General features: G+C 41.2%; 1 protein-coding gene across 4 annotated transcripts in view; it reads left to right on the top strand.

Annotated features, from left to right (window-relative positions):
- The first annotated feature begins 1,134 nt into the window (after positions 1 to 1,134).
- Positions 1,135 to 23,099, top strand: part of DPY19L1 (dpy-19 like C-mannosyltransferase 1) — a 99,892-nt gene continuing 77,927 nt past the window's right edge. For 2 of the 4 annotated variants that reach the window (XM_059171537.1, XM_059171538.1), the window contains exons 1-3: positions 1,135 to 1,641; positions 20,983 to 21,007; positions 21,641 to 21,728. In XM_059171537.1, coding sequence (XP_059027520.1) covers positions 1,344 to 1,641; positions 20,983 to 21,007; positions 21,641 to 21,728 — 411 coding nt within the window. In that variant the 5' untranslated portion in view covers positions 1,135 to 1,343. The remainder of the gene's footprint in view (positions 1,642 to 20,982; positions 21,008 to 21,640; positions 21,729 to 23,099) is intronic. The other 2 variants (XM_059171536.1, XM_059171535.1) reach the window with 1 other exon arrangement.

The following is a 23,099-nucleotide window of genomic DNA, read 5'->3' as shown; positions in this document are numbered from 1 at the left end:
GTGGAACAACTTAAGGGTAGGATCCAAAGCCACGTGAAGCCTCTGGAATTATAATGGAAATAATCAAAAGTGACTTGATTTACAAAATTGGGATTTAAGGACAACTTTCTGGAACAAGCCCACCGGACACTGCAAGGTAGGAAATCTTTTAGTTAACCCATAAAGCTGTAGGGCTTTGTGCAAAGAATTTGGGAGTTCGGTGGAATAGAGGGACGAGGGAAACTGGGGTTTGCCTGGTTTTCTTAACCTTGCTGGGCTTCCTTTACTCACGCATTCCGTGCTCTGTTAGAGAAAATACGTTCTCACTATAGTTTTGTATTTTATCAGCAAATAAAGTTTCTCTGCTTTAAGTCACGAGATCACAGCACGCGAAACTTACAGAACATACTTGATAATCTTTCTTTCTCGGGCCGTTCAGTTTGATCACCTTCAACCTGGGTTCCCACCATGGTTTTCACTTTAGGATTGCAACGTCAGGCACACACTTACTTGTGCCTCCACGTTTATTTCCCGGAGATACTCTGCTGCCATTTTAAATCGGACTGCACGGTCGGTCCAGTCCCTGGAGGGAACTGCCCTGGGCAGCGTCCCCTAGCAGGGGGACCACACACTGTGAGACCACTGACTTTTCTCCGTTCGCCTCCCAGCGGAGGGGCCCCGGAGGCTGCAGAGGGCCGGCACAGCGCCCCTCGTGGTCGTTCCCGAGCGCCTCCTCCCCCGCCCGATCCACTCCCGACACGAGCCGCCAGGGCCACGCGGGCTTCGCGGGGCTTCACGCGCACCCTGAATGGGGTCCGAAACTTCGCCGACAGCCCCCGCCCCGAGACGGCCCTTGCTTCCTCCAACCACTCCCAGGGGAAGGGGCGGCCGCTCCCGGAAGGCGTTCAGCGCCCGAGCCCCGACAGAACCCCACTCGGGCCCGGAGCAGGGCGGGGGTCCCGGGGCCGCCGCCAGGTCTTAGCCTTCCCGCGCCGGAAGTCCGCGCGTGCGCGCTAGCCAGCCGGGAGCGCGCGTCCGGCGCGGAGGGGCGGCGGGGGCGGGGCCGTGGCTGCTCACAGGGTGTCCCCGCCCCCGCCCCCCGGCGTTCCGCGGTCGCCGTGACAACCGGAGCGGCGGCAACGGCGGCGGGCGCGCGAGTCCGGCGCCGCCTCCCGGCCGTACCGCCAAAGCAAGCAGCCGCCGCCCGGCCTTGCTGCTCTCCCCGCCTCCCGGCCCGCGGGGAGGGAACGGCCCGCCCTCCGCCCGCCCGCCGGAGAGTGAGCGGCGCCCGGGCCGCCCCGCCAGCCCGCCGTTCCCCGGCCGCCGTCCGGGCGCGCGCAGCGAGCGGGCGCGACTATGCCAAGATGGTCCTGCAGGCGCGGAACAAGCACCGAGAGGCGGCCCCCAAGCCGCCCCAGCCGCCCCGCGCCTCTCAGTCGCCGCTGAGGGGGGCGCCGGACGCCGGCGCCGGGGAGCCCGGGCCCGAGCGCGCGCCCCGGTCCCCCGGGCGCAAGGGCGCCGCGGGCAGGAAGGGGCCCCGCGCCGAGCCCGCCGCGCCGTCCGCCGGGGGCGGGCTCGGGGGGCGCCTGGTGGCCGGGCTGCGCGGGGCGCTGGGCCTGCGGCGCGCGGGGCGCGGCCGGACCTGGACCACGCTCCTGCTAGGTGAGCAGCCCCAGAGCTCGGGCGCCGCCGGGACGCGGAACTTTGAGGCGCGGGCCCCTTTCCCCCTCCCCTAGACTCTCCTCCCACTTCCGCGCCGCCGAGCCCCGCCGCCCGGTCCCCGCCAGTTTGCAGCCCTCTCCGACTTTTCCTGGGACGTCCTCACCTCCTCTTCCCCTCCCCCTCCTCCTGGCTCAGCCTTCCTCGCTCCCTTCCCGTCCGCTCTCCGTCTCCGTTGAAAAAAAGGAAAAAAAAAAAAAAAAAAATGGCCCCGAGATCAACAGCTGCCCGGCCTGGCGGCGAACTGACAGGTCTGCGCTAACGAGACTTGGGCGCCGCTGATTGGCGCGGACCGGCCGCTTTCCCGTTATCTCGGCCCCTGGCCGGAGAATGGTTTGCTTTTGGTTGGAAGCGATGCCGTGGAGCTCAAAAGCAGAAGCACGTTCCCTGTCCTAGAAAGTTGCTAAACTTATAATTAAATTTTAGCGTGCTTTTTTTCTTCTTGGCCGCAAACACTGCCGGTGGTACTTAGTGATTCCTCTCGGCACGTCACTTTCCAGGTTGTGTTGTGCTTGGGGCACGGAGCTCTAATCCTCTCTGCTGACCTGGGAACATTTGGTGTGGAGGGCTTCCCTCCTTTTCCGCTTCCATGCACCAAATGGATGATGTGCAGCGATGTGCTGGAAAAAAAAAAAAAAAAGTTGAAAGAGTCACAGGTTGTGGACCGACTTTAGGTATCCTTTGTTTCCTGACTGACATTCCGATAAGGCGAGTTGTAGCAGTTTAGGTAATGGGCCTAATTTTTCTAAGCCAGTAAAATGTAATACTGCCTTTAGTATATAATACCGTTAATGGGCTTTGGCTACTGCATTATTTAACTATTGGTGATTTATGCCTAATTATCCTTTCAAATTCCCTCAGTGGCCCAAAACAATTTGGATTTCAATATAGGCGAAGGATTAGGACTCAGCAATTCGGCTTCCCCTGACATAACATCCACCACTAGAAGCCGCTCAGTTATAAAAGGCCAGAGTCATCTCCGTGTGTGTGTGTGTGTGTGTGTGTGTGTGTGTTTAATGGGCTCAGAAAGGTTGATACTGTTATTTGGATACTTTTATGTATTGTAGATTCAAGCCAAGAAAATTCAGTATTTTCTGTATATTCATCCTCTTTTCAGTAGCGAGCCTGAAAAACCTTACCAATGTGCAGGTTAGATAAGTTCACCTTGGGGAGGCAGCATGGTACAATGGATGAGACAAGCTCAAAATCCTGTGCAGAGTGGTGGTTCGGTTTAAGTTTCAAATTATTTCCTCTGTGAGCCCTTCCTTCTCTGTGACCTGAGAGTATCACCTCCCCTACTTACTGAGTAGAACTAAAAGGGGGTGGCTAAAATATGGGAAGGCATTCTGTGTCTAAAGCCTTTAATGAGTTTTAATTGCTGTTATAAAAGCACATGCATAATACTGATTTGTGACAGAATGAAGCTGCATTTTTATTGAGTGGCTAGTGTAAACATTAACCACTTCATAGTGAAATATGGAAGGGCACCACTTCTTTTTCAGGGAGGTTACAGTAACACCCATAGGATAACCATCTTGCAGTTTTCTTGTAATTGCATTTACTTTGAATCTTTTATTGGATGGCTTAGCTTTGGATTTAGTAAGCATTATATTTAATGCTTATACCTAAATGCAGTTTTGTATTAATAGAACACTGTGGCACTTTACTTGACTTCCCCTTTGGGTATTGGTAAGAGGTACAGGGAAGGAGCTGTCTCACATCTGTGGGTGTACTCTGGACACTGGTCGTTGGATGGAGGTTGGATGATTTTCTATACATTTACAAAAGGCCATCTACCGGATTCTAGAGAATGAACGGACATAGGATGTTTGGTTCTTCCTCTGGCCTTGTACCCTTGGGTCCTGCAGGAAGGAGCAGAGTTTAGACATTTTTGAAAGCTTTCTCATTCCCTCTCTTTTTGCCCTTTGCAGAATGAGTGTGCATTGAGTTGACACCATGCAAGTCTTTAGTGAAGGATTTTGCTATCACAAAAATGGCTTTATTTCTGTTTGGGAAGAAATTTTACAACTTGAAGCTCCCTGATAGCACACATACTTAAGTGTTAGAAACTGACTAGAGGTTCTCGATTCGGTTTCTTTCATCTCCTCCGTATGTACTAAGCACTGATAAACTCACTACCTACCACGATGACCCTTTCTGCTGTTGGGCAGTGTTAAGCACTGTTTAAAAAATCTACTTAACAAACACATATGTTTTTCTTATTTTTAGACCTTATTTATCCATCCAACGACCAGTGTTATTTAGTGGTAACAGTCATTATGAATTGTTTTTCAAATGTTTGTTTTTTGCAGTTTCACTCTAATAGCTCCCTACATCAGTCAAGGGGAGCAGCAATATAGTAAAGAAAAACCATGATGCTGTTTCTCCAACGTTATTGACCATAACTCACAGTAAGAAATACAATGTACATTAAATCTGCTCACACTTCTAGAAGTACAACCCAGTACATATACGCATGTTTCTGTTATTCCATTTAGGTATGTCGGTGTCCTGGTAGGAAACAGATTTAATAAATGGACTGTTTTCAGAAGTGAACAGTTTTAAGGAACCCATAAAAGACACTGAAACATCCCTGCCTATCAGCAGTCAGAAGGTGCTGCCACCTCTGGGCCTCCAGGGGAAGGGGTGCTTCATCAGGAGCTTACCCCAGGGAGGGCTGTGCTCTGGGAGCAGTATCTCCCAGGAAGGGGGACCCCAGATCCTCTCCTCCCACCCTCTGCTCTCCCGCTCATGCCCCTCACTGGCTGACCAACTGGAACCCCTCTGGCAACAGAGCCAGCTGAAGCATTCTGTAGGCCCTGGAATAAGGCAGAGAAGGGAAGAGAGTGGGTTTAGAGACGCAGAAATGTGCGTATACTTGAAACAAGTGTCGTGTAACAATATTTACTCCTATAATGTGCGGTATACTCTGATTTCCTATTCTGTCGTTTTTAAAAAATAAATGCCATTTACTAACTCTTGAGTTTTATGACATCGTATTAAAACTTATGGTTTGAAAACACTGCCTTAGAATAACTGTTTTCTGATTCTATACCTGTTTTTAACTATACCTAGTTAAAAACAGGTATAGAAAACAGGGCCTGAGGAAGGCATTTAGCTTCCCTGAGCCTCAGTTTGTGTATAAGTAAAAATGGGAGGCCTGGGTTAGACTGGTGGCTCTCAATCTTAGCAAAACTGGACTAGAGTCACCTGGAAGCTTTAAAAAAATCCTGATAGCCAAGCCACGCATCAGACCAGTTAAGTCAGAATCTGGGGTAGGGTTAGGTGGAGGGAAGTGTCAGTAATTTTAAAGCCCTATGTCCTGCCACTACTTAGAAGCAAACTGTCCAGCATCACGGGGCTGACATTCCTACATATCAGCGATCCCCTAGTACTAAGTGCTTCTTGCTTCCCGTCTTTTATTTATATTTTAAATTTATTTATTTTTAAGATTTAATTTATTTATGACAGAGATATTGAGAGAGGAAACACAAGCAAGCGGGGAGATGGAGAGGAAGAAGCAGGCTCCCTGCTCCGATATGGGGCTTGATCTCAGGACTCTGGGATCATGACCTGAGTCAAAGGCAGATGCTTAACTAACAGAGCCACCCAGGCGCCCCCCTCTTTTATTTATTATTTTATTTTATCTTATTTTTTAAAAAATTTAAAAAAGATTTTATTTATTCATTTGACACAGAGAGAGAGCACAAGCAGGGAGAGTGGTAGGCAGAGGGAGAGGGAGAAGCAGGCTCCCTCTGAGCAGGGAATCCAATGCAGGGCTCAATTCCAGAACCCTGGGATCATGACCTGAGCCAAAGACAGATGCTTAACCGAGGGAGCCACCCAGGTACCCCTCCCCTCTTTTAAGGCAGGGGCACAGACAGTCCAGTTTGCCCATTTCTCCTAGTCTCTGTTGTTTTCCCAAACCTGGGGCTGTAAGTTGCCATTCTTTGTCTGATATGGCTGTTAGTTTAGAGTTCTTTGTCTGTTATCAAAAGAGGGTAGTGAAAAGGATAACTGGAGAGGGGTCTGTGTTTCAAAGAGAAATGGAAGGAGTCCTTTCTTTGGTGGAAGTGAAGAATATGCATGTTAAGCACGCAAATAAAGCATGCCTGTGGCAAAAGGCTACAAGGTAAGATGTCATCTACAAAACATAATAAAATTGTAACCTGAATACGGAAGAGACAGGTAATGAAAACTACTGTTTTTCCCCTTACTTCTGTCCTACTTGACTCGTTTGTTACCTGTCTGGTTCCTAAAGTCAACGGCAACTTCACCCTACTGTAAGTGGGTCCTTTATTGGCAAGGCTTCTCATATGCACCGTGAGGACATTTTGGATTGAATAATTCTTTGTTTGGATGGAAGCGGGGGAAGCTTTCCTGTGCATTGCATTGTGGGATGGTTAGTGGCCTCACTGGCTTTGAAGTAGCATAGACATCTCTGTACTGACCTGAATCTGAATCTTGTTTCTCCACTTAAAAGCTATAGGTCCTTTAATATTTCTGACTCTTGGCTGCCTCATCTTTAAAATGGGGATGATAAATGTCCCACATGGTTATGGTAAAGAATGAATAATATATGTAAACTGCAGCTTTACTCGTGTTTACCAATTACTGAATGCCTACTACGTCTGATGCTAGTTTAGGGGGATAAGATGGAAGAGAAGACAGCTGTAGCCTCTGTCTCCATGGAACTCCATTCTAAAAGGGTCAGGGACAAATAAAAGTAATACTACCTTGCAGTAAGTCCAGTGGAGGAAAGAAAAAGTATCTGAGATAGAAAAAAAATAGGAGATACCTGCTTAAGAATCAGACAGAAAAGTCTTTGGGGAGGTAGCCTTCAAAGTGAGCCCTATAAGCAGAGAAGAAGTGCACTGTCCAGAGGAAGAGAAAGGGCAATGTGGATGTGGCACACAGCATTTGCTGTGGTAGGCCACAGCTTAGCCTGTCCTACACGACGGGGGCACGGACCGGGTCTCCTTAAGGAGCTTGGGTTTTATTCCTTGTATTATGGGAAGCCACTGAGGAGTGTTGAATAGGAGAGTAGCATGATTTAATTTTTATTTTGAGAAATCTACTCTTGGGAAAATGGCTTGTGGAGTACAAGGGCAGAGCAGAGAGAAACCATGCAGGGGAGGCTCTGGCGGGGATCTGTAAGAGAATGGTTGGCTATGATGAAGGGGAGGAGATTTGAGATCTGTTTTGGAGAGTAAAATGGTAGGAATTGCTGATGAATTGGACTTGTATTGAAGGAAAGGGAAGAGTTATGAATCATTTCTAGGTTTTGGTTGCTGTAAGCAGGAAAACACGGTGGCATTAATCGAGATCATGAAGACGAGGGGCATGGGTGAGGGCATAGGTTTGAGAGAAAAGATTGAGAATTCTATCCTGGTTATGGTACCTTTGAGACATTTTGTGATGTGTCCAAGTAAAACTGCCAAATGGGCTGTGGGGCATAAGAGATGTCAGAATGGAAACACAATAGGGCATCACCAGCAACTGGGTGGTATTAAATTAATGGGAATTGATAATAGCATCTTTTACTGATTCCGGGTTTACTCTGTGCCAGGCATAGCTCTAAGTGCTTTAGGTTAATTCATTTATCTTAAACTCATTTATTTCACTGCTAACTCAGTCCTGACAATGACTTTGTGATCGTCATACCCGTTTTATCAGATAGGAGATTTGGGGCACACAGATGTTAAATAACTTGGCCAAGATCATCCCTAGAATGTGGAAGGGTCAGGATTTGAACCCAGGCAATGTGGCTTCAGAGTTCATGCTCTTAACTGCTATGCTGTATTTCATCTTCTTTTAGGGCAGGTATAGCAAAAGAAGAAATGAAGCCCCAGGACTCAGTTCAGAGAAACCGCCAACTTTAGTATTCAATAAATGTTAGCTTTCTTGTTCCTTCCTAGGGGAAATAAATAAAAGAGGGATCATGCATAGAGATATGGGAATAAGAAGTGGGCATATTGGGGTGGCATAAGGGACAAAAAAAAAAAAACAAAACTGAGGAACTATGAAGACACAGGGACCACTGGCCATCTTAGTGGGATGGCTTTCAAAGAAACACTTAGATACAACTGAGCATCAGCTCTAAGGGTGTAGGAATACATAGATGTTGGGCCAGTACATTTTCCTGGAAAGCCAGTGAATGAAATGGGAATTTTTGCATATTTAGATGTTGCTAAAATTTGAACTATAGCTGTTTTTATAAGTTCTATACACTTAGCCTGTTAGACTGTATTAATGTTTCTTAAAGTTTATCTTAATGAGATTTACATTATCGCAGAGACTGTATGTCTGTGTGCCCATTTCTAAGCGGGGTAGCTTTAGGCTTTATAATTTACATCTTTAGTGCTAAATTCCTGCTTTGCTAGTTTATCTTTTGCCATCAGATTATACTTTGCTCAAACCATTGGAACATTACTCTTCCAGGGATGAGTTTGCTAGTTTTCTTTGGTTACCATTCTAAAGAGGATGAATCATCAAAGTTAGTAAAAATTACATCTATTTCTAGGTCAAGACCTTTATGCTGCTGTTTAATTCCATAAAAGGCAGTATCATTTCATAGGAAAGATCAGTTCTCCATGAATGATCTTTCATAATTCAAGAATCATTGAATAGGAATAAATTTAAAAGTGGAAGAATTGATTTTTAGAGTACATAAATCTACAACTATTGTTAACTTTTTTCCGCTTCAATACTATTTTTTAAAAATTTTTTTCAGCATTGTTATTCTTTCCCGAATACATTTACCCCTGAATACATTCCCCCTGAATACATAAATGAGCAGCTCACACATCTTCACGTTTGTCCAGAATATTCCTTCGTGTTTGACTTCCTTTTCAAAGTAACCAGTTGCTGGGTGTGTTTTTCAAGTCTGTCACTGCACATGATCAATGCTTGGGCAGCATTTTGTAATTTTAACTTTTAGCAGCAAATGTTAACATAATAACCTCGTCACCAAGATCACTCACAGAAGTTCTATTGTGATTCATTGTACTGACCAAGGATGGGGGGAGTTTTTCTTCTAGTTTATAGTAGTACCAACTGTATTTTAAACACAGTTTATAAATTACTTGGCCAATTACTTTTGAAAACTTGCCACCTTGACAGATTTTTAACTTGGGAAGTTTGTTATAATTGAGAAGAGTGAGGCTTTAGTCATATTTTTATACAACTCAACTCAAATTTGCCTAAAATGCTATTGCTCTGCACCGGATTTGTCTATTACTTCCTAACAGTAATCACTGCTTTTTGTAATGCAGCTTTTCAGTGCTTCAGTTGTCAAACCTCAGAATCTTTTCTCCACATTTTAATAATAATCATAAAGAACTTATGTAACTAGCACAGTGCCACTGTTTTCTACTACATTTAAAAGTGTGTTTTTTTTTTAATAAGACCTTATTTCTCATTCTTTTGTCATCTTTGATCTCCATGGAAATATCATAAAAAATCTAGAACTGAAATGTTAGTTACTGGAATTTTACATGTGAAGAAAGTAAAGTAGGTCAGGTGAGTGGCCTGACGACATTAGTGAGTTCGCAGGGGGAAGTCTGAGATCGAAGTTAAGGTCTCTTGGCTTGTTGAGCATATCTGTCAAATTGTAGGTTTCAGATCTATAGTTTTAGGCAACTGTCAAAAAACTATCAAAGAAACATTAATACAGGGTGCCTGGGGTGCTGCATTTGAGTGTCTGAGGTTTCAGCTGGAAATCTCAGGGTCCCAAGATGAAGCCCTGCGACTGGCTCCGCCCTCAGTGCCTTGTCTGCTTAGGACTTTCTCTGCCCTGGTGGCCCCAAACCCCCTCCTCTCAAATGAATACTCAATTTTTTTTTTTTTTTTTTTTTAAAGACACACTAATGGGAAGATGACCTCCTATAATCTAAGACCTGATAACTCTCTTGGCAAGAACACTACTTTTCTGGCTTCTGCTTATTTGGGGGGAATCACTCTGTTATATCCTTATGGTCAACCTGTTAGTTTCCATTTTGTTTTTCCTAACTATTTTTTAACTATTTTAAATGATTAGATTCTGAATTATTTTGGATTGGTTGGTTGTTTGGCATTAGTATAAAACAGAGTAAAATAGTAATCAGTGATATCATGGTTTTCTTAACCTTTAAGGAATAGGGTATTTGGGATATCCAAGGGCAGTTTGCAATTTGTGGGGGACTCTATAACCTGAAGATTGGAATGATTTCTTGGTTTTTTGTTTTTAAAGATTTTATTTATTTATTTAACACAGAGAGAGATCACCAGTAGGCAGAGAGGCAGGCGGAGAGAGAGAGGGGGAAGCAGGCTTCTGCGCGGAGCAGAAAGCCCAATGCGGAGTTCGATCCCATGACCCTGAGATCATGACCTGAGCCGAAGGCAGAGGCTTAACCCACTGAGCAACCCAGGCACCCCGGAATGATATCTTGATTAATGAACTTGTTAAAATCTCTTGCCTAATGTGATAGGCCTAGGTTTATATTGTATATGTGTGGATCTTTTTTTCCCCTCTAAAGAAGAGCTGCAGCTTCTACGCTTTTTCCATTAGGTTTATTAAAGTTTTGCAGTTTTGCTGTGATTGCTCAGAAGCATTTAATGGCCTAGCATATTATTTTGGGTCTGTATTTATCTAGCTACTTGTACTTAAAACACTGAAATGCCTTTCTTTCAATAAAGAGAAAGCTACTTTGTGAAGATTAGTAATGTAGGTTACTGTTTGATTTATAAATATTTGTGTTCACATTATGTGAGGATAAGATTTTAAAGGAAGTTAGAATTTATTGCTGTAAAAACCCATATGCGGGTAATTGTTCTATTAAGTATTCCCTACTTTAATATATGTATATGCATAAATGTTTAAAAATGTGAAAATTTACTTTGTATATTTCTCTGTTTAGAAGCCTAATTATATTCTTTTTGAGGATGGTGATATACATTTTCTATGCTCTGTTTTCATATATTCATTTTAAAATAAGACTTTGTCCTTGATTTTTAAATTATTTCTAAAGAATTTCCTTCCATATGTGAATGCATTCTTTTGGTTAAATGTGCTTATTAACATTTTCATGCCCAAGCTTCTAATTCAAAGGACATCAGTGGTCAGAGTCATAGAATCCAGGCTTTCCTCCAGGTAATAGTGTGTCCCACGCATGTGACCTTGTACCTCCTAGGAAAATAAGAGTCATATTAGACTCATGAGGACTCCTGGATCGTTTTACTTAATATGTGAAAGTGTTCTGTAAACTGCAACTGAAAAACAGATATTAGACATTGTCATTGTAATTGAGAGCTTCCTAGTTTTTTCCATGTATAAGGTACTATTTTGGTTAATGCCAAATATATGGAGGAGATTCAAATGAACTAAAAGTCAGCCTTGCCGCCATAATCACATAGACCCCTGAATTCTAGAGCTTGGTAGTAGTGTCTTCATACATGACTGAATTTTTAAAGCGGTCATGGTCCTTGGGACTCAATATCTCTAGTAACAAATTGAGTGCATTTCTTTTTTTTCTCCATTCAAAAGAGAAAACAAATTAAAAGGGCCAAACCTGCAAAGACTTTTAGTTTAGGGAGCAGGAAGATCAAAATGAAAACAGAAAATAACCAGGCAGGCATCTTGGAGAGTGTGAAGTCCGATGTATTAGTAGTAATTGTAGCTATACAAGGTTTTTAAGTACAAGGGAAAGAGATAACTGAGGAAAAAACGCTTATTCACATTTGGTAAAAATGAGGCTGAGAGAGGCTAAATAACTTATAAGTCTTAAAAAATCCAGGGACCTATTTTCTTTTTAAGAGTGACTTTCTTGCCAGGGGAAGTAAAGAAGGATTTGATTTTTAGTTTAAAATTTTTCCCTTTCTTAATCATGTTTTCTGCTCTAGGATTTTGATAATTTCTCCTTCGGAGTGTCTTTTGAACTAATATTTGCCTTTTCCTAATAAAAATAGCTATAAGTGTAAATGTCCAAGCCCCAATTGAAAGCTTTTGAGTCGGGGCCTTTGAGAGTGGGGGCCCACAAATGAAGTCTTAATATGCCTCTCCTAGATAAACACTCTCAACCCTCATTGAGAACATTAGAATCACCCCCTGTGCCAAACCTAGCAAATGTTCAAAGCTCCCAGGTGATTTCACTGTGCTGTCAGTGTTGACACATTGTCCTTAAAAGAGTTTCTGTATCATCCATCTAAGGGACCTTGTTAAAATGTACATTTGGAGTCAGGCTTCTGGGATGGGACCCGAGAGTCTGCATTTCTAACAAGCTCTCAGGTGATACAATTACTGCTGGAGGACACTTGGAATACACAGAGCTGATTTCACATTAAATTTTGTGAATTACCACCTACATTTTCTTCCAGTCATTTTTGTACCAATGATAATGAACCTTGACTATATACCAGAAACACTTGTGAATTAAAAAAAAAAAAATTCCTGAGGCACCTGGGTGGCTCAGTCGTTTAATCTCTGCCTTCCGCTCAGGTCATGATCTCAGGGTCCTGGGATTGAGCCCTGCATGGGGCACCCAGCTCAGCTGTGAGTCTGTTTCTCCCTCTCCCTCTGCCCCTCTGCCTGATAAATAAATAAATAAATAAATAAATAAAAGTCCCTGGAATTTCAGATATAGAGGCTCTGGGTTAATTCTCAAGTATCTCTAGTTTTATTTTGTGCCACTGATGATTCTAATGCAATCTCAGGGTTTAGACCACTATGACTCTGTATTACTGCATGGTGATGTAATCTCTGAAACTTGCTTTGGTTCTTTATTGAGTGGCTCAGTGCTTCCCAACCTTTTTCATATCATGGCACACATGGAAAATAACAATATTTGTGTGGTATGGAGTGGGGAAGTGGTGTCTTCAAAGCCTGGAGGTTCTTGACCCCCAGGGACTCTAGTTCTCTCATCCTTAGCACTCCAGGCCCCACTGGTTGAGAAGCTTTGTAAACTAGTATTCATGGAGCTCTGAGAGCCGGGCACATGTGTGTGTGTGTGTGTGTGTGTGTGTGTGTGTGAGTAGTGAGTAGGCCCTCAGTAAATGTTGTCTTGTTATTGCCTTTATCATTTATCATTTATATTCTGTACTGTGTATTAGTGATGGGAGTTTTTTGTTTGTTTGGTTTGGTTTGGTTTGGTTTTTTGTTTTTTGTTTTTTTTCCATGTTGGAGTCCAGGCCACATGCGGCTTTCCTGTAGCTGTCTTCTTTTCTGGCTACCCACCATAAATCCTCACCTAGATGGTAATCATATCTTGAGCCCTATCCCTCCCTCCCATCCCACTTTAATAGACCTGCCTTGAGAAGGTCACTACTAATCTGCCTTTTCAGATTTTTTTTTTATAGTTCGTAGACTTTGTGCCCTTTGCTTCAGTGCCTAATGTGTTCTCTCATTATTTTATGTGCCTAAATCTTATCTCTCAAAGGTTTTATTTTTAATGTTGGCTAATATTTCTTTAATGTTGTTGGTTTCTAGGAAAATGCATTATGCATCTAGTTGGCATTTAGATGCTTGTTGACTTTAGAGCACTTATAACTCTCAAAAATTCTAGGTGCTAGAAAGAAGACGGGAGCTGAGCTTGTGTATACATGACTCTTTTCCCTTTTTAAATTGGGTCCTACAGAATGTCTTTTCACTTGTTGCTTCATTACACAGAAACTGACCTCTGTTTCATTCTAGGTACTATAGACTGAAAATATGATTTCTTTGAATATTAATTTTATTGTAATATATATACCTACATGTAATGGGAACCCTTTGAGCAGTTTGGAATGCTTAGATATTATCTTTAGGAATGTATGTTTTTGTTTAGTTGGGTACATTCTGTAGTTTCTCTTACACAGTGATCATCATTTAACATTTCAACCCAGTGAGGTACCAGGCATAATGCTAAGGGTGTCGATATTAAGATGAATTAAACACAAGCTCAGCCTCAAGGCCTTTGCATTCTAGCAGAGGAAGTTGTTGTGTGCATGACTAGCTATTTAGGTGCTATAATAAAGGTTTTTTAGCTAGGGTGGCAGGATAAGCTTCACAGAATGTCAAGTTTGAATTCCTGTGACTTTGAAGGATGAAATAGGAGTTTACCGGCAGAAGCAAAGGTGTAGCCTCATAAAACACGTGGTATTTTAGGGAATGGTTGTCCAGTGCAGAGGGCAGGAAGGGTGTGTGGTGCGGATTAACTGGAAGTTGACTAGAATGTGGGCTCCATGGTCTGAGCTATGGGAAGCCATGTAACTTTTCAAAGAGGGGGATGAGACGCTTAAACCTGTACACTTAGAAATTGACTTCATTCTCTAGGATGATGGGGAACAAGAAGACTATTTACTGGTGTCCTTTCCATTTGGAAAGAAACTCTTAGACTCTGAATAGATCCTTGAGAAATAAAAAATGACTAGTAATATTAGGAAGAGGTTGAGTAAACTTGTCAAGGTTGACTTGGAAACCTTGTCCAATAGATTTAAGGGGAGGATCCTTAACCTCTTTTTGTCATTTGTCACTTGAGAGTTAGAAAGGTTAAAACTCTTTAGAATGCTTTAAGTATGGATTAACCTCAATTTAGGAATAAAATATATTAAATTTCACAAGTCATTTTGGACTTCGAATATATTTTTCCATATAAATATTGTTACAAGACGAGGTCATCAAATGCCCATGTGGGAGAGGAGGCAGTTCTTCCCCAGTGGAAAAAAATGGAGGTTTTGAATTAGAACCATCTCCAGGTGGTTCTTGCCATTTATTAGCTTTGTGCCTTTGGGGGAAATGACCCCTCGAAGGCCCAGTTTTCCATTTGTAAAATAGGAATAAATACCCCCAAGGCTGTGTGAGAATCAAATGAGAGAGTTGGTGAAGATGCTCTGAATTTCAAGTCAAATACTGGTTAGGAAGTACACACATAAGGGCAAAACGTAACCTGGATGGGAGTAACCTGGATGGGATAGCGCGGTCCTTATCAGGAATGCCTGTTGCTGGCTGCAGTTGCGGGCGAGTCTCCTCTGGGGTTACCACAGAAGGGCAAAGGGAGAGGCAGCCCCCCTTGCTTTTGTGGTTCTTGCTTTCCTCCCTTGAGGAGGAGAAAGAAAGAAAGGGCAGTGGGTCTCTAGCCCTAGAGTGCATGAAACTGAGTTGGGTACCTTTTTTTTTTTTAAAGATTTTATTTATTTATTTGACAGAGAGAAATCACAAGTAGATGGAGAGGCAGGCAAAGAGAGAGAGAGGGAAGCAGGCTCTCTGCTGAGCAGGGAGCCCGATGTGGGACTCGATCCCAGGACTCTGAGATCATGACCTGAGCCGAAGGCAGTGGCTTAACCCACTGAGCCACCCAGGCGCCCTTTTTTTTTTTTTTTTTTTAAAGATTTTATTTATTTATTTGACAGACAGAGATCACAAGTAGGCAGAGAGGCAGGCAGAGAGAGAGAGAGAGAGAGAGAGAGAGAGAGAGATAGAGATTGAGAGAAGCAGGCTTCCTGCGGAGCAGAGAGCCCGATGCGGGGCTCGATCCCAGGACCCTGAGATCATGACCCAAGCCGAAGGCAGCAGCCCAAACCACTGAGCCACCCAGGCGCCCCTGAGTTGGGTATCTTAAAAATGTATCACAGGGGGCACTACTTTCCAGCAATCCTGATGGCAGTGTGCGGGTTATCCACAAAGAAGCCCAAGACTTCAGAGTCATCTTCTTAGAAGGGTCAACTTGAGGGAAGGGAGGATGCTGGGAGAGGAGGTGAGTGCAGGAAGGGTTTGGGTGCTGGGTGGAGAGGGAATAGGGTTTAGGAGCCCCTGAAGATTGAGTGGAACCTATGGAAAAGCCCCCTCTCCCACTTCTTTTCTGTTCCTCCTGCCTTCCCTCGGTTAGGGTACAGAGTCGACCACCCCTCAATTAGACAGAGAACACTCTCGATAATGCAGGTCACACAGCGAGGTTTATTTCCAGCTAGCTGGGGTCCAAGTGTCTGCCCAGTGCAGCGGGTTTCAACAAGGACCCCAGCACTCAAAGCCAAGGGTTTATATAGCATTTTTCAAGGCACTTCTTCATGGCTACATACATATCTTGTGCCGCCCCACTTTGACAGTTTAACTTTGTTTAAACTTTTGCCACCCCAGCATCACCCTGGCGCCATCCTGGCGGTTAAGTGAGATTTAGGTTTAGAAGAAATTTAACTTTATTTACATTTCCTTCTGCCTCAGCCTCCTTCAGTTTTATAGTGGGGAGGGTGACCTTAGGCCTTGAGGAACTGAGCCCTTTGTCTCTGGAAATTGGGCCATTGAAGAGATAGCCCTTTTTGTTGTAAATCACCAGGACATTTGCAAACCAAGGGAGACTCCTGTCTTGCAGGATTGTGATCTCTGCAAGTTAACTATTTGTTTTTCTTTAACATCTGGTCCCTGTGGTGCCATCACCTAACCGCCCTGGTGGTATATGATTAAGTTGTTTCTTAGGTTTTAGCTACTTTCTCTTATCTCAAGTTCCATGCGCCCTATGGGCTGGTTAGGGACACTCAGTAAAATGGCTTCCTGGCCTTCAGGATGGCCATTCTTATGCTAACCCACTCTTACAGAGCAAGGTGCTGGCTTTTGCTTTGCCAAGATGGCTGTACTTACGTCAGGGCTAGACTCGAGGTGGGTACAGCCTTGTTTTTCTTGGCCTCCACACCTGGAGCTGGTTTCCAGGACTTGTTTTTAAGGCCCTTGGGGGGAAGGGGAGCAAGGACAGTTTAAGGGTTAAACAACAGTTATTGTTTAACTTCAGTGGAAGCCTCTGGCTAAAATAGAGTGGCTCAGTGGTTTGGGCTGCTGCCTTCTGCTCGGGTCATGATCTCAGGGTCCTGGGATCGAGCCCCGCATCGGGCTCTCTGCTCCACAGGGAGCCTGCTTCCCTCTCTCTCTGCCTGCCTCTCTGCCTACTTGTGATCTCTGTCAAATAAATAAATAAAATCTTAAAAAAAAATAGAAATATAAAATAGGTCCTCACACCTCCTGCTGCTGACCACTGTGGGCCAGGCATTAGGGTAGGGCAGGAGGCATCCCCTCCCTATTCTCCCAGTGCACTGTACTTGCTGGTGTGGGACCATCCAGAGGAAAAGACATGATTTAGATTATTTCATTTTCCTCCTTAATTTTATCAGGTTGTGTTCATTAATTCAGCAAACATTTGAATTGAGCTCTGTGCTCAGCTTTGTGCTAAATACTATAGTATAACTTTCCGGTAAACATTGTTTCTGTCCTCAGGAAGTTACATTCTAGTTTGTTTAAAGGAGATTCTAATAACAGGAAGAAAACAATTTTCAGTGGAGAGGCTGTTCATCCCATGAAACTGAAAATCGATACATTGTGACATACAATCTGGTACAAAATTTCTTTAATCAAAAAGTGGAAGGAGTGTCTGGTTTAGTTTCAGAGTGTTGGTTATTTAGGTGCTTCCAGCAAAACGTTAAGAACCTTTCAGAATTCTCAGCCATAGGATTGCAGTGTTTTGAATTAGATTACAGAGCAAATCTTCCTTCCTTGAATGCTTTTTTTCTTATGGGATAGGCTTAGATTTTTGAAATTTCAGTGTTGGGTTTTGTTTTTGTTTTTGTAATGTTCTGATTAAAACAAACAAAAAATGCTATATTTACTACAGTCCCTTAGGATGACAAAAAATAACATATGTATTAAAATGGAAAAAGGGATTATCAATTTTATTACACTCACAAAAGACTAGATGGGGTTGGTAATCACTGGACTAAATTTAGAGAAAATCGTTTATAATCTTTTCTGTAGGCAAGGAAGCAAGAAAAGCTCTAGGGGTGCCGTTAGGAATTTTTTGTCATTTTATGTCTTTATGCTTAAATTATATTCTCACAAGGCTGTATCTGCTTCACTGGGGCTTTTGTTTTCAATGACATATAGATATACACACATGTACTTACTTCAATTTTGAATTAATTAAAGTGTAGCTAATATGTCTTTCTCTTTGAGGGGGCAGGGAGAGAGGAGGAGAAGGGCAAAGGGAGAGAGAGAGAATCTTCAGCAGGCTCCATGCTCAGCACGGAGCCCTGTACAGGGCTTGATCTCATGACTTCGAGATCATGACCTGACTTGAAATCTAGAGTAGGATGCTTAACAGTCTGAGCCACTTAGGCGCCGCATAACTCTACTTTTTCTTTCTTTTTTCTAAATTTATTTTTATTTTTTTTTTAGAGAGAGAGAGCGTGAGCAGGGGGGAGCAGCGAGCAGAGGGAGAAGCAGGATCCCTGCTGAACAGGGAGCCGGATGTGGCACTCAGTCCCAACACCCTGGGATCATGACCTGAGCTGAAGGCAGACGCTTAACTGACTGAGCCACTCGGGTGCCCCTCTATGTTTATATATAAAACTTGGTAGTTTCTGTAAAACATACTGTTTCTAACAATAGATGAATTGCAACTTTCCCTCCCTTTTATCTTGGAGGGGGAGAAGAAGGGGAATAAGACACTTTATGGTAAGGGGAAGCCTGGCTTTTGTCTTTCCACTGCCCCCCACCCTCCAGCCCATTCTCCTCAACCCATGCAGTGTAAGGCTTTCTTGTAAGACTTCTTGTCCTTGATTAACTTCCCTTTCTCTGTCCGCTCACTTTGATTATACAAGTTACTCAAGTTAGTTCTGGTAAAGTATTTAAAAAGTATCTGGCATGTAATAAGAATGCAAATGTTAGCTGCTTTATTATTATTACTACTAAATTGAAATGAACAAAGAAATTAAAACTACTGGGCAGGTTATGAATTGACCCTGGAGGCTGGGAAAGAGTTCCATTCAAAAGCCCGGAACTCTAAGAATTGTTTAATGCTTGAGCTATTGAATTTAAGGAAGGCACCAAAAGCCACTCGGTGCCTTTGTTCTTCTGCAGAATTGTGGTATTCTGAGGAACTACAGAGGTGATGGCCTTGAGAAATCCTATTTATCACTCTGGAATTGTGAAGGTTAAAGTCTAATTTAAAAGCATATGTGAAATGCATTGCCCTTAAATTTAGTAGAAGACCTCATGCATTCTTTTACCAGAATTTTTGTCAAATAGTAGGCCCCCATTTTGTTGAATGACTGAATAAATGAAATTTGTAGATATTATTCTAGAAATGTATTACTGTTGTCAAATGAGAAGAAACCAATAGCAAAATTATAAAATAGGAGCAAAATTATCATTTTTAAGTAATATCATTCAGAATAGAAGATTGAGGATGATAAACCAAAAAACTGTAAGAATTAATGATAGTTTAGTAAATGAGTAAAACAAGTACATTGCAAAATAAGTACACGTCAAAAATAAATACATTAACAGCATCTAATAAAGTATAAAAAAGATTTCATGGATCTTAGTAGGAAAAATGTTAATTAAGCTTACAAGAAAGACAATATGAATAAACTGTAATAACTATATTAATTCTACTGATAAGATTTTTGTCAAGGCAATGGAAAAAGGAGTTGAATAATTGAAGGTATATACCATGTTTATGGTTATAAACATATGGATTCCTACTGTCAATGTGTAGATTCTTTCCAAATTATAAATGAAATCCCAATTATAATCTCAAAAGGATTACCAAAGTATTTGTGTCAAGTGTTATGTATGATAAAGATGGCATTTACATTTTATGAGAGGAGATTGATTTATTCAGAACATGACAGATTATTGAGAAAATAAAGCCCAAATTTCATTATTGCAGGGTTAAGTCTTTAAAGGCAGAAACCAAAAAAGAAATGGATGGTAAATTTGGCAACAACGACAACAAAAAAAATCAAAATTTTGAAAGCTCAAAGTACCATATATAAGCAAATGTCAAATGACAAACATGGTTAAATATTTGCAGTTGTAGTGATCTAGAAAGAGTAACTTTTGTCTTGTATAACCATTAAGATCTCCTAGGTAGAGTGTATTTTTTAATTTTTAAAAATATAAATACTACAGGCTCCTGGGTGGCTCAGTGGGTTAATGCTTCTGCCTTTGGCTCAGGTCATGATCCCAGGGTCCTGGGATCAAGCCCTGCAGCGGGCTCTCTGCTTAGCAGGGAGACTGCTTCCCACTTCTCTCTCTGCCTACTTGTGATCTCTGTCAAATAAAAAAATAAAATATTAAAAAAAAATATATATATATATAAATATTTCTTTAAGAATAAAGGCAATAAGTTCCAGACTGGTTTTCATTTCTAAGAGCATTTTCATACTTCAGTTCCTTATTAGTTATTTAATCAGAAGCCTGCAATAAGATGAATCTTGTGGCATAAGAAAATTGGTATTTTCTGGATTCTTCTTAGTACATTCTTTTTACTTGGACAGAAAGCAACTATTGATTTTCCTATGAGACTGATTTTATTATTACCTTGTTTTCTCTTCCTTACCTTTTCTCTCTTCCTTTTACCCTGATAAGAGAAAAAAACTCTAAAGGCCTGAGATATAAGGGAAGTCATTTTAGATTTCTTTCTAAGTCAGCATAACTATACATAAACTTGGTTTAAACCAAAAGCCTGATTTATGGCCTGCCACACATACATTATACACCTGCTTTGTAAATGAGTAGCCTAAAGGGAAACCATCTTGTCTTTAAGATATCGATCAATGCTCCTACTCTCTGCATTCCTTGACATTAAAACTTGTGTTCCCTGCCTGTATGCTAATCTATAATCTTTTGAACTTCTACAAGATGTAAAAAAGTATATAACAGTAAAAATTGTTTATTCCACAAAGCACTTTCTTCCCTGTGAAGAGTGTGTTTCCTGGACAGCTGTCTTAACTTGGCCTCTACTTTTAGAGATTCTAAAATGTTTGCTTGTTTTGCGTCAACAACCCCTCCATCTCTTGTTTTTATTTCATTCTACATTTGTTTAAAAAAAAAATAGGAAAGTTTATCATAAAAATCCAGATATTGCAACAATATACAAAAAGTTGTAAGCTCTCGTTTTATTCATTCCCAGTCCTGTGCCCTGAGGTCACCATATTTCTTTATTCTAGAGTTACCTTTCACTGCTGGTTCTGTCCCTGTGGCAGTGCTATTTGTGGAAGTTTCCATCTGAGGTTTTCTTGTGTAGTTTTTGTCAAATAGTAGGCCCCCATTTTGTTGAATGACTGAATAAATGAAATTTGTAGATATATGCCTAATTCTTTTATAGACCAAGCTGTTGGATTTTAAACCTAGCCCTGGGGTTTCTTTCAAAGAGTCACTCTCTTTCCCCAGTTGCTAAGAGTCCAACATCACATATCCCAAATGCTTATCTTTATAATGCTTTTCCATAAAGTGAAAACATTTCTTTATGCTAGTATACTAATTTAAATTTCTTTTTTTTCTTTCAGCTGCCTTTGCAGCAGTGTTGCACTGGTAAGATTGTTTTTTTTCCTCTGGTGTATTTTATGCAGATGTTTACAACTCACCGAAGCAATTTCTTGTATATATAAAGAAATAATTTCAGGATGATAAGGGTGAATATATATTATTACATGCAACACAATAGTCTGAAGAAGTAGTTTAATTGATAAATCAAGGTCAGAATAATGTAATTTTTTAATAAAAAAAGAGATCCATTATTAAAGAGGTTATATTTGAGACTCTATTTCACTTAACGTTAATATAGTGTTCATGTTGAGAGGAAGATTAATTTTTTTAATCTTCTGGATAGAGTAAAATATGAATTTCATTAATCAGACATTTCGGAGATGGTAATCCAATGACATTTATAGTTCAATTTATAATTTTATTGTACTTGACTTAAATTATTGTTATTCTGGTTCATTCTAATTTTAAGATCTCATTTGAATGTGTTTTCTATTAGAAATTTTAGTGGAATGTTACGACAGAGTGGAAAAATAGATACAGATACCACTGTATTTGAATTTTATTACAAAATTATGTGCAAGTTTCTAGATACCTTTATTTTTGCTCTTAGAGTTTCTTTTAAAAATAATACTTAGTATAAGCATCAACACTTGGTCTGTCACCCTTTTGTTTTTACAGGAGCCATATAACACACCTCTTTGAAAATGATCGTCACTTTTCTCACCTCTCAACATTGGAAAGGGAGATGGCTTTTCGCACTGAAATGGTTAGTTTTTATGTGATATTTTTGGGATCTAAAAACTTTTAAGCATTTTCTAATGGAAATTTTCAAAGAAGTTTGAAAAAAGAAAGAGTAGACACCTCCCCTTGCCCATTCCGCAGCTTCAACAACCAGTGACACAGCCATTTTTCCTTCGTATATACCTCCACACATAGGAGACCTTAGACATCATCATTTCATCAGTAAATACTTTTGTATGTATCTCAAAAGAAAAGAATTTTTTATTACCTACAGTACTGTTGGCACACTTGAAAACAATGAACGGTGATCTCTTAATATCGTTAAGTGTCAGCCACTGTTTAATTGGCATTATTTTTTCTTTTTATATTGATGTGTTTGTAGTCTGGAATCAGGATTCAAACCATGTCTGTACATTTCATCTAGTTGATGTTTTTCTTAAGTCTTTTAATCTATAAATTCCACTTCCCGTTTTTATTGTTTTACTATTTAGTTATGGAAGAGTCCAGGTTATTTGTCTTATAGAATTACACGTAGTAATTTATGTTATTTATTATGTCCACTGTCCAAAGTTCCCTGAAAATTGGTAGATAAAAGACTTGATAGCTGAAAGTTCAATTTTTTGGGGGGTTGGGCAGGAATATTTCATAAGTAATGTGCATTTATTGCACCATACAAAGAGGCACACCACATCTGATTGTCTCACTTTCTGTGATGCCAAGATTGATCAGTGGCATTAGGTATTGTCATGTTGGTCCTTCTGTTATAGCCTAGCCATCAGCCTAGATCAGGTAATTCATTAAGATTACCAAATGGTAATTATCTATTCTATTATTTTTCCCCTCTATTTGTTAACTGCAGTTCTTCTATAAAGAAGAATTTTCCTGTAATATTTATTTGGTTTCTATGATGTATAATTTGTACAGGTATGAGAGGTGAATATTTGATTTTTTTCTTTTTATTTACCACTTTTTGGAAAAATGAGTTGGTTTCTTAGCATTTTCTTCTGGTAACCAATTGAGTACCTTCTTTCAGATTCTATCATTATTATCTAATGGATTTTAGTATGTTTTGTGAACGTACCTGACAAGAGCCTTTGCAATTGACTCTGTGTCCTTTTGACATGACCTCACTAGTATTCTATAGCTTTCTTACTTTCTAGTACTATTAAGACATTTTCTCTATAGACCTGGAATCCTACCATTTTCCAAGGAGCCCCAGTTCCTTTCAGTGGCAGATGGTATCCAGATACCACAAATTTGGTGCTGGAGGTCTTTATTGCTACTACATTTGACCCTTAAAACAACAAGGGGTTAGAGGTGCTGACCCCCGTGCAGTCCAACATCCATATATAATTTTTGACTCTTCCCAGATTTAACCGTTAATAGTGTATTATTG

The sequence above is a fragment of the Mustela lutreola genome, chromosome 4, assembly GCF_030435805.1.
Source record: "Mustela lutreola isolate mMusLut2 chromosome 4, mMusLut2.pri, whole genome shotgun sequence".
NCBI lineage: Eukaryota > Metazoa > Chordata > Mammalia > Carnivora > Mustelidae > Mustela > Mustela lutreola.
The sequence above is the reverse complement of the archived record's forward strand: the minus strand, read 5'-3'. Positions and strand labels throughout refer to the sequence as shown.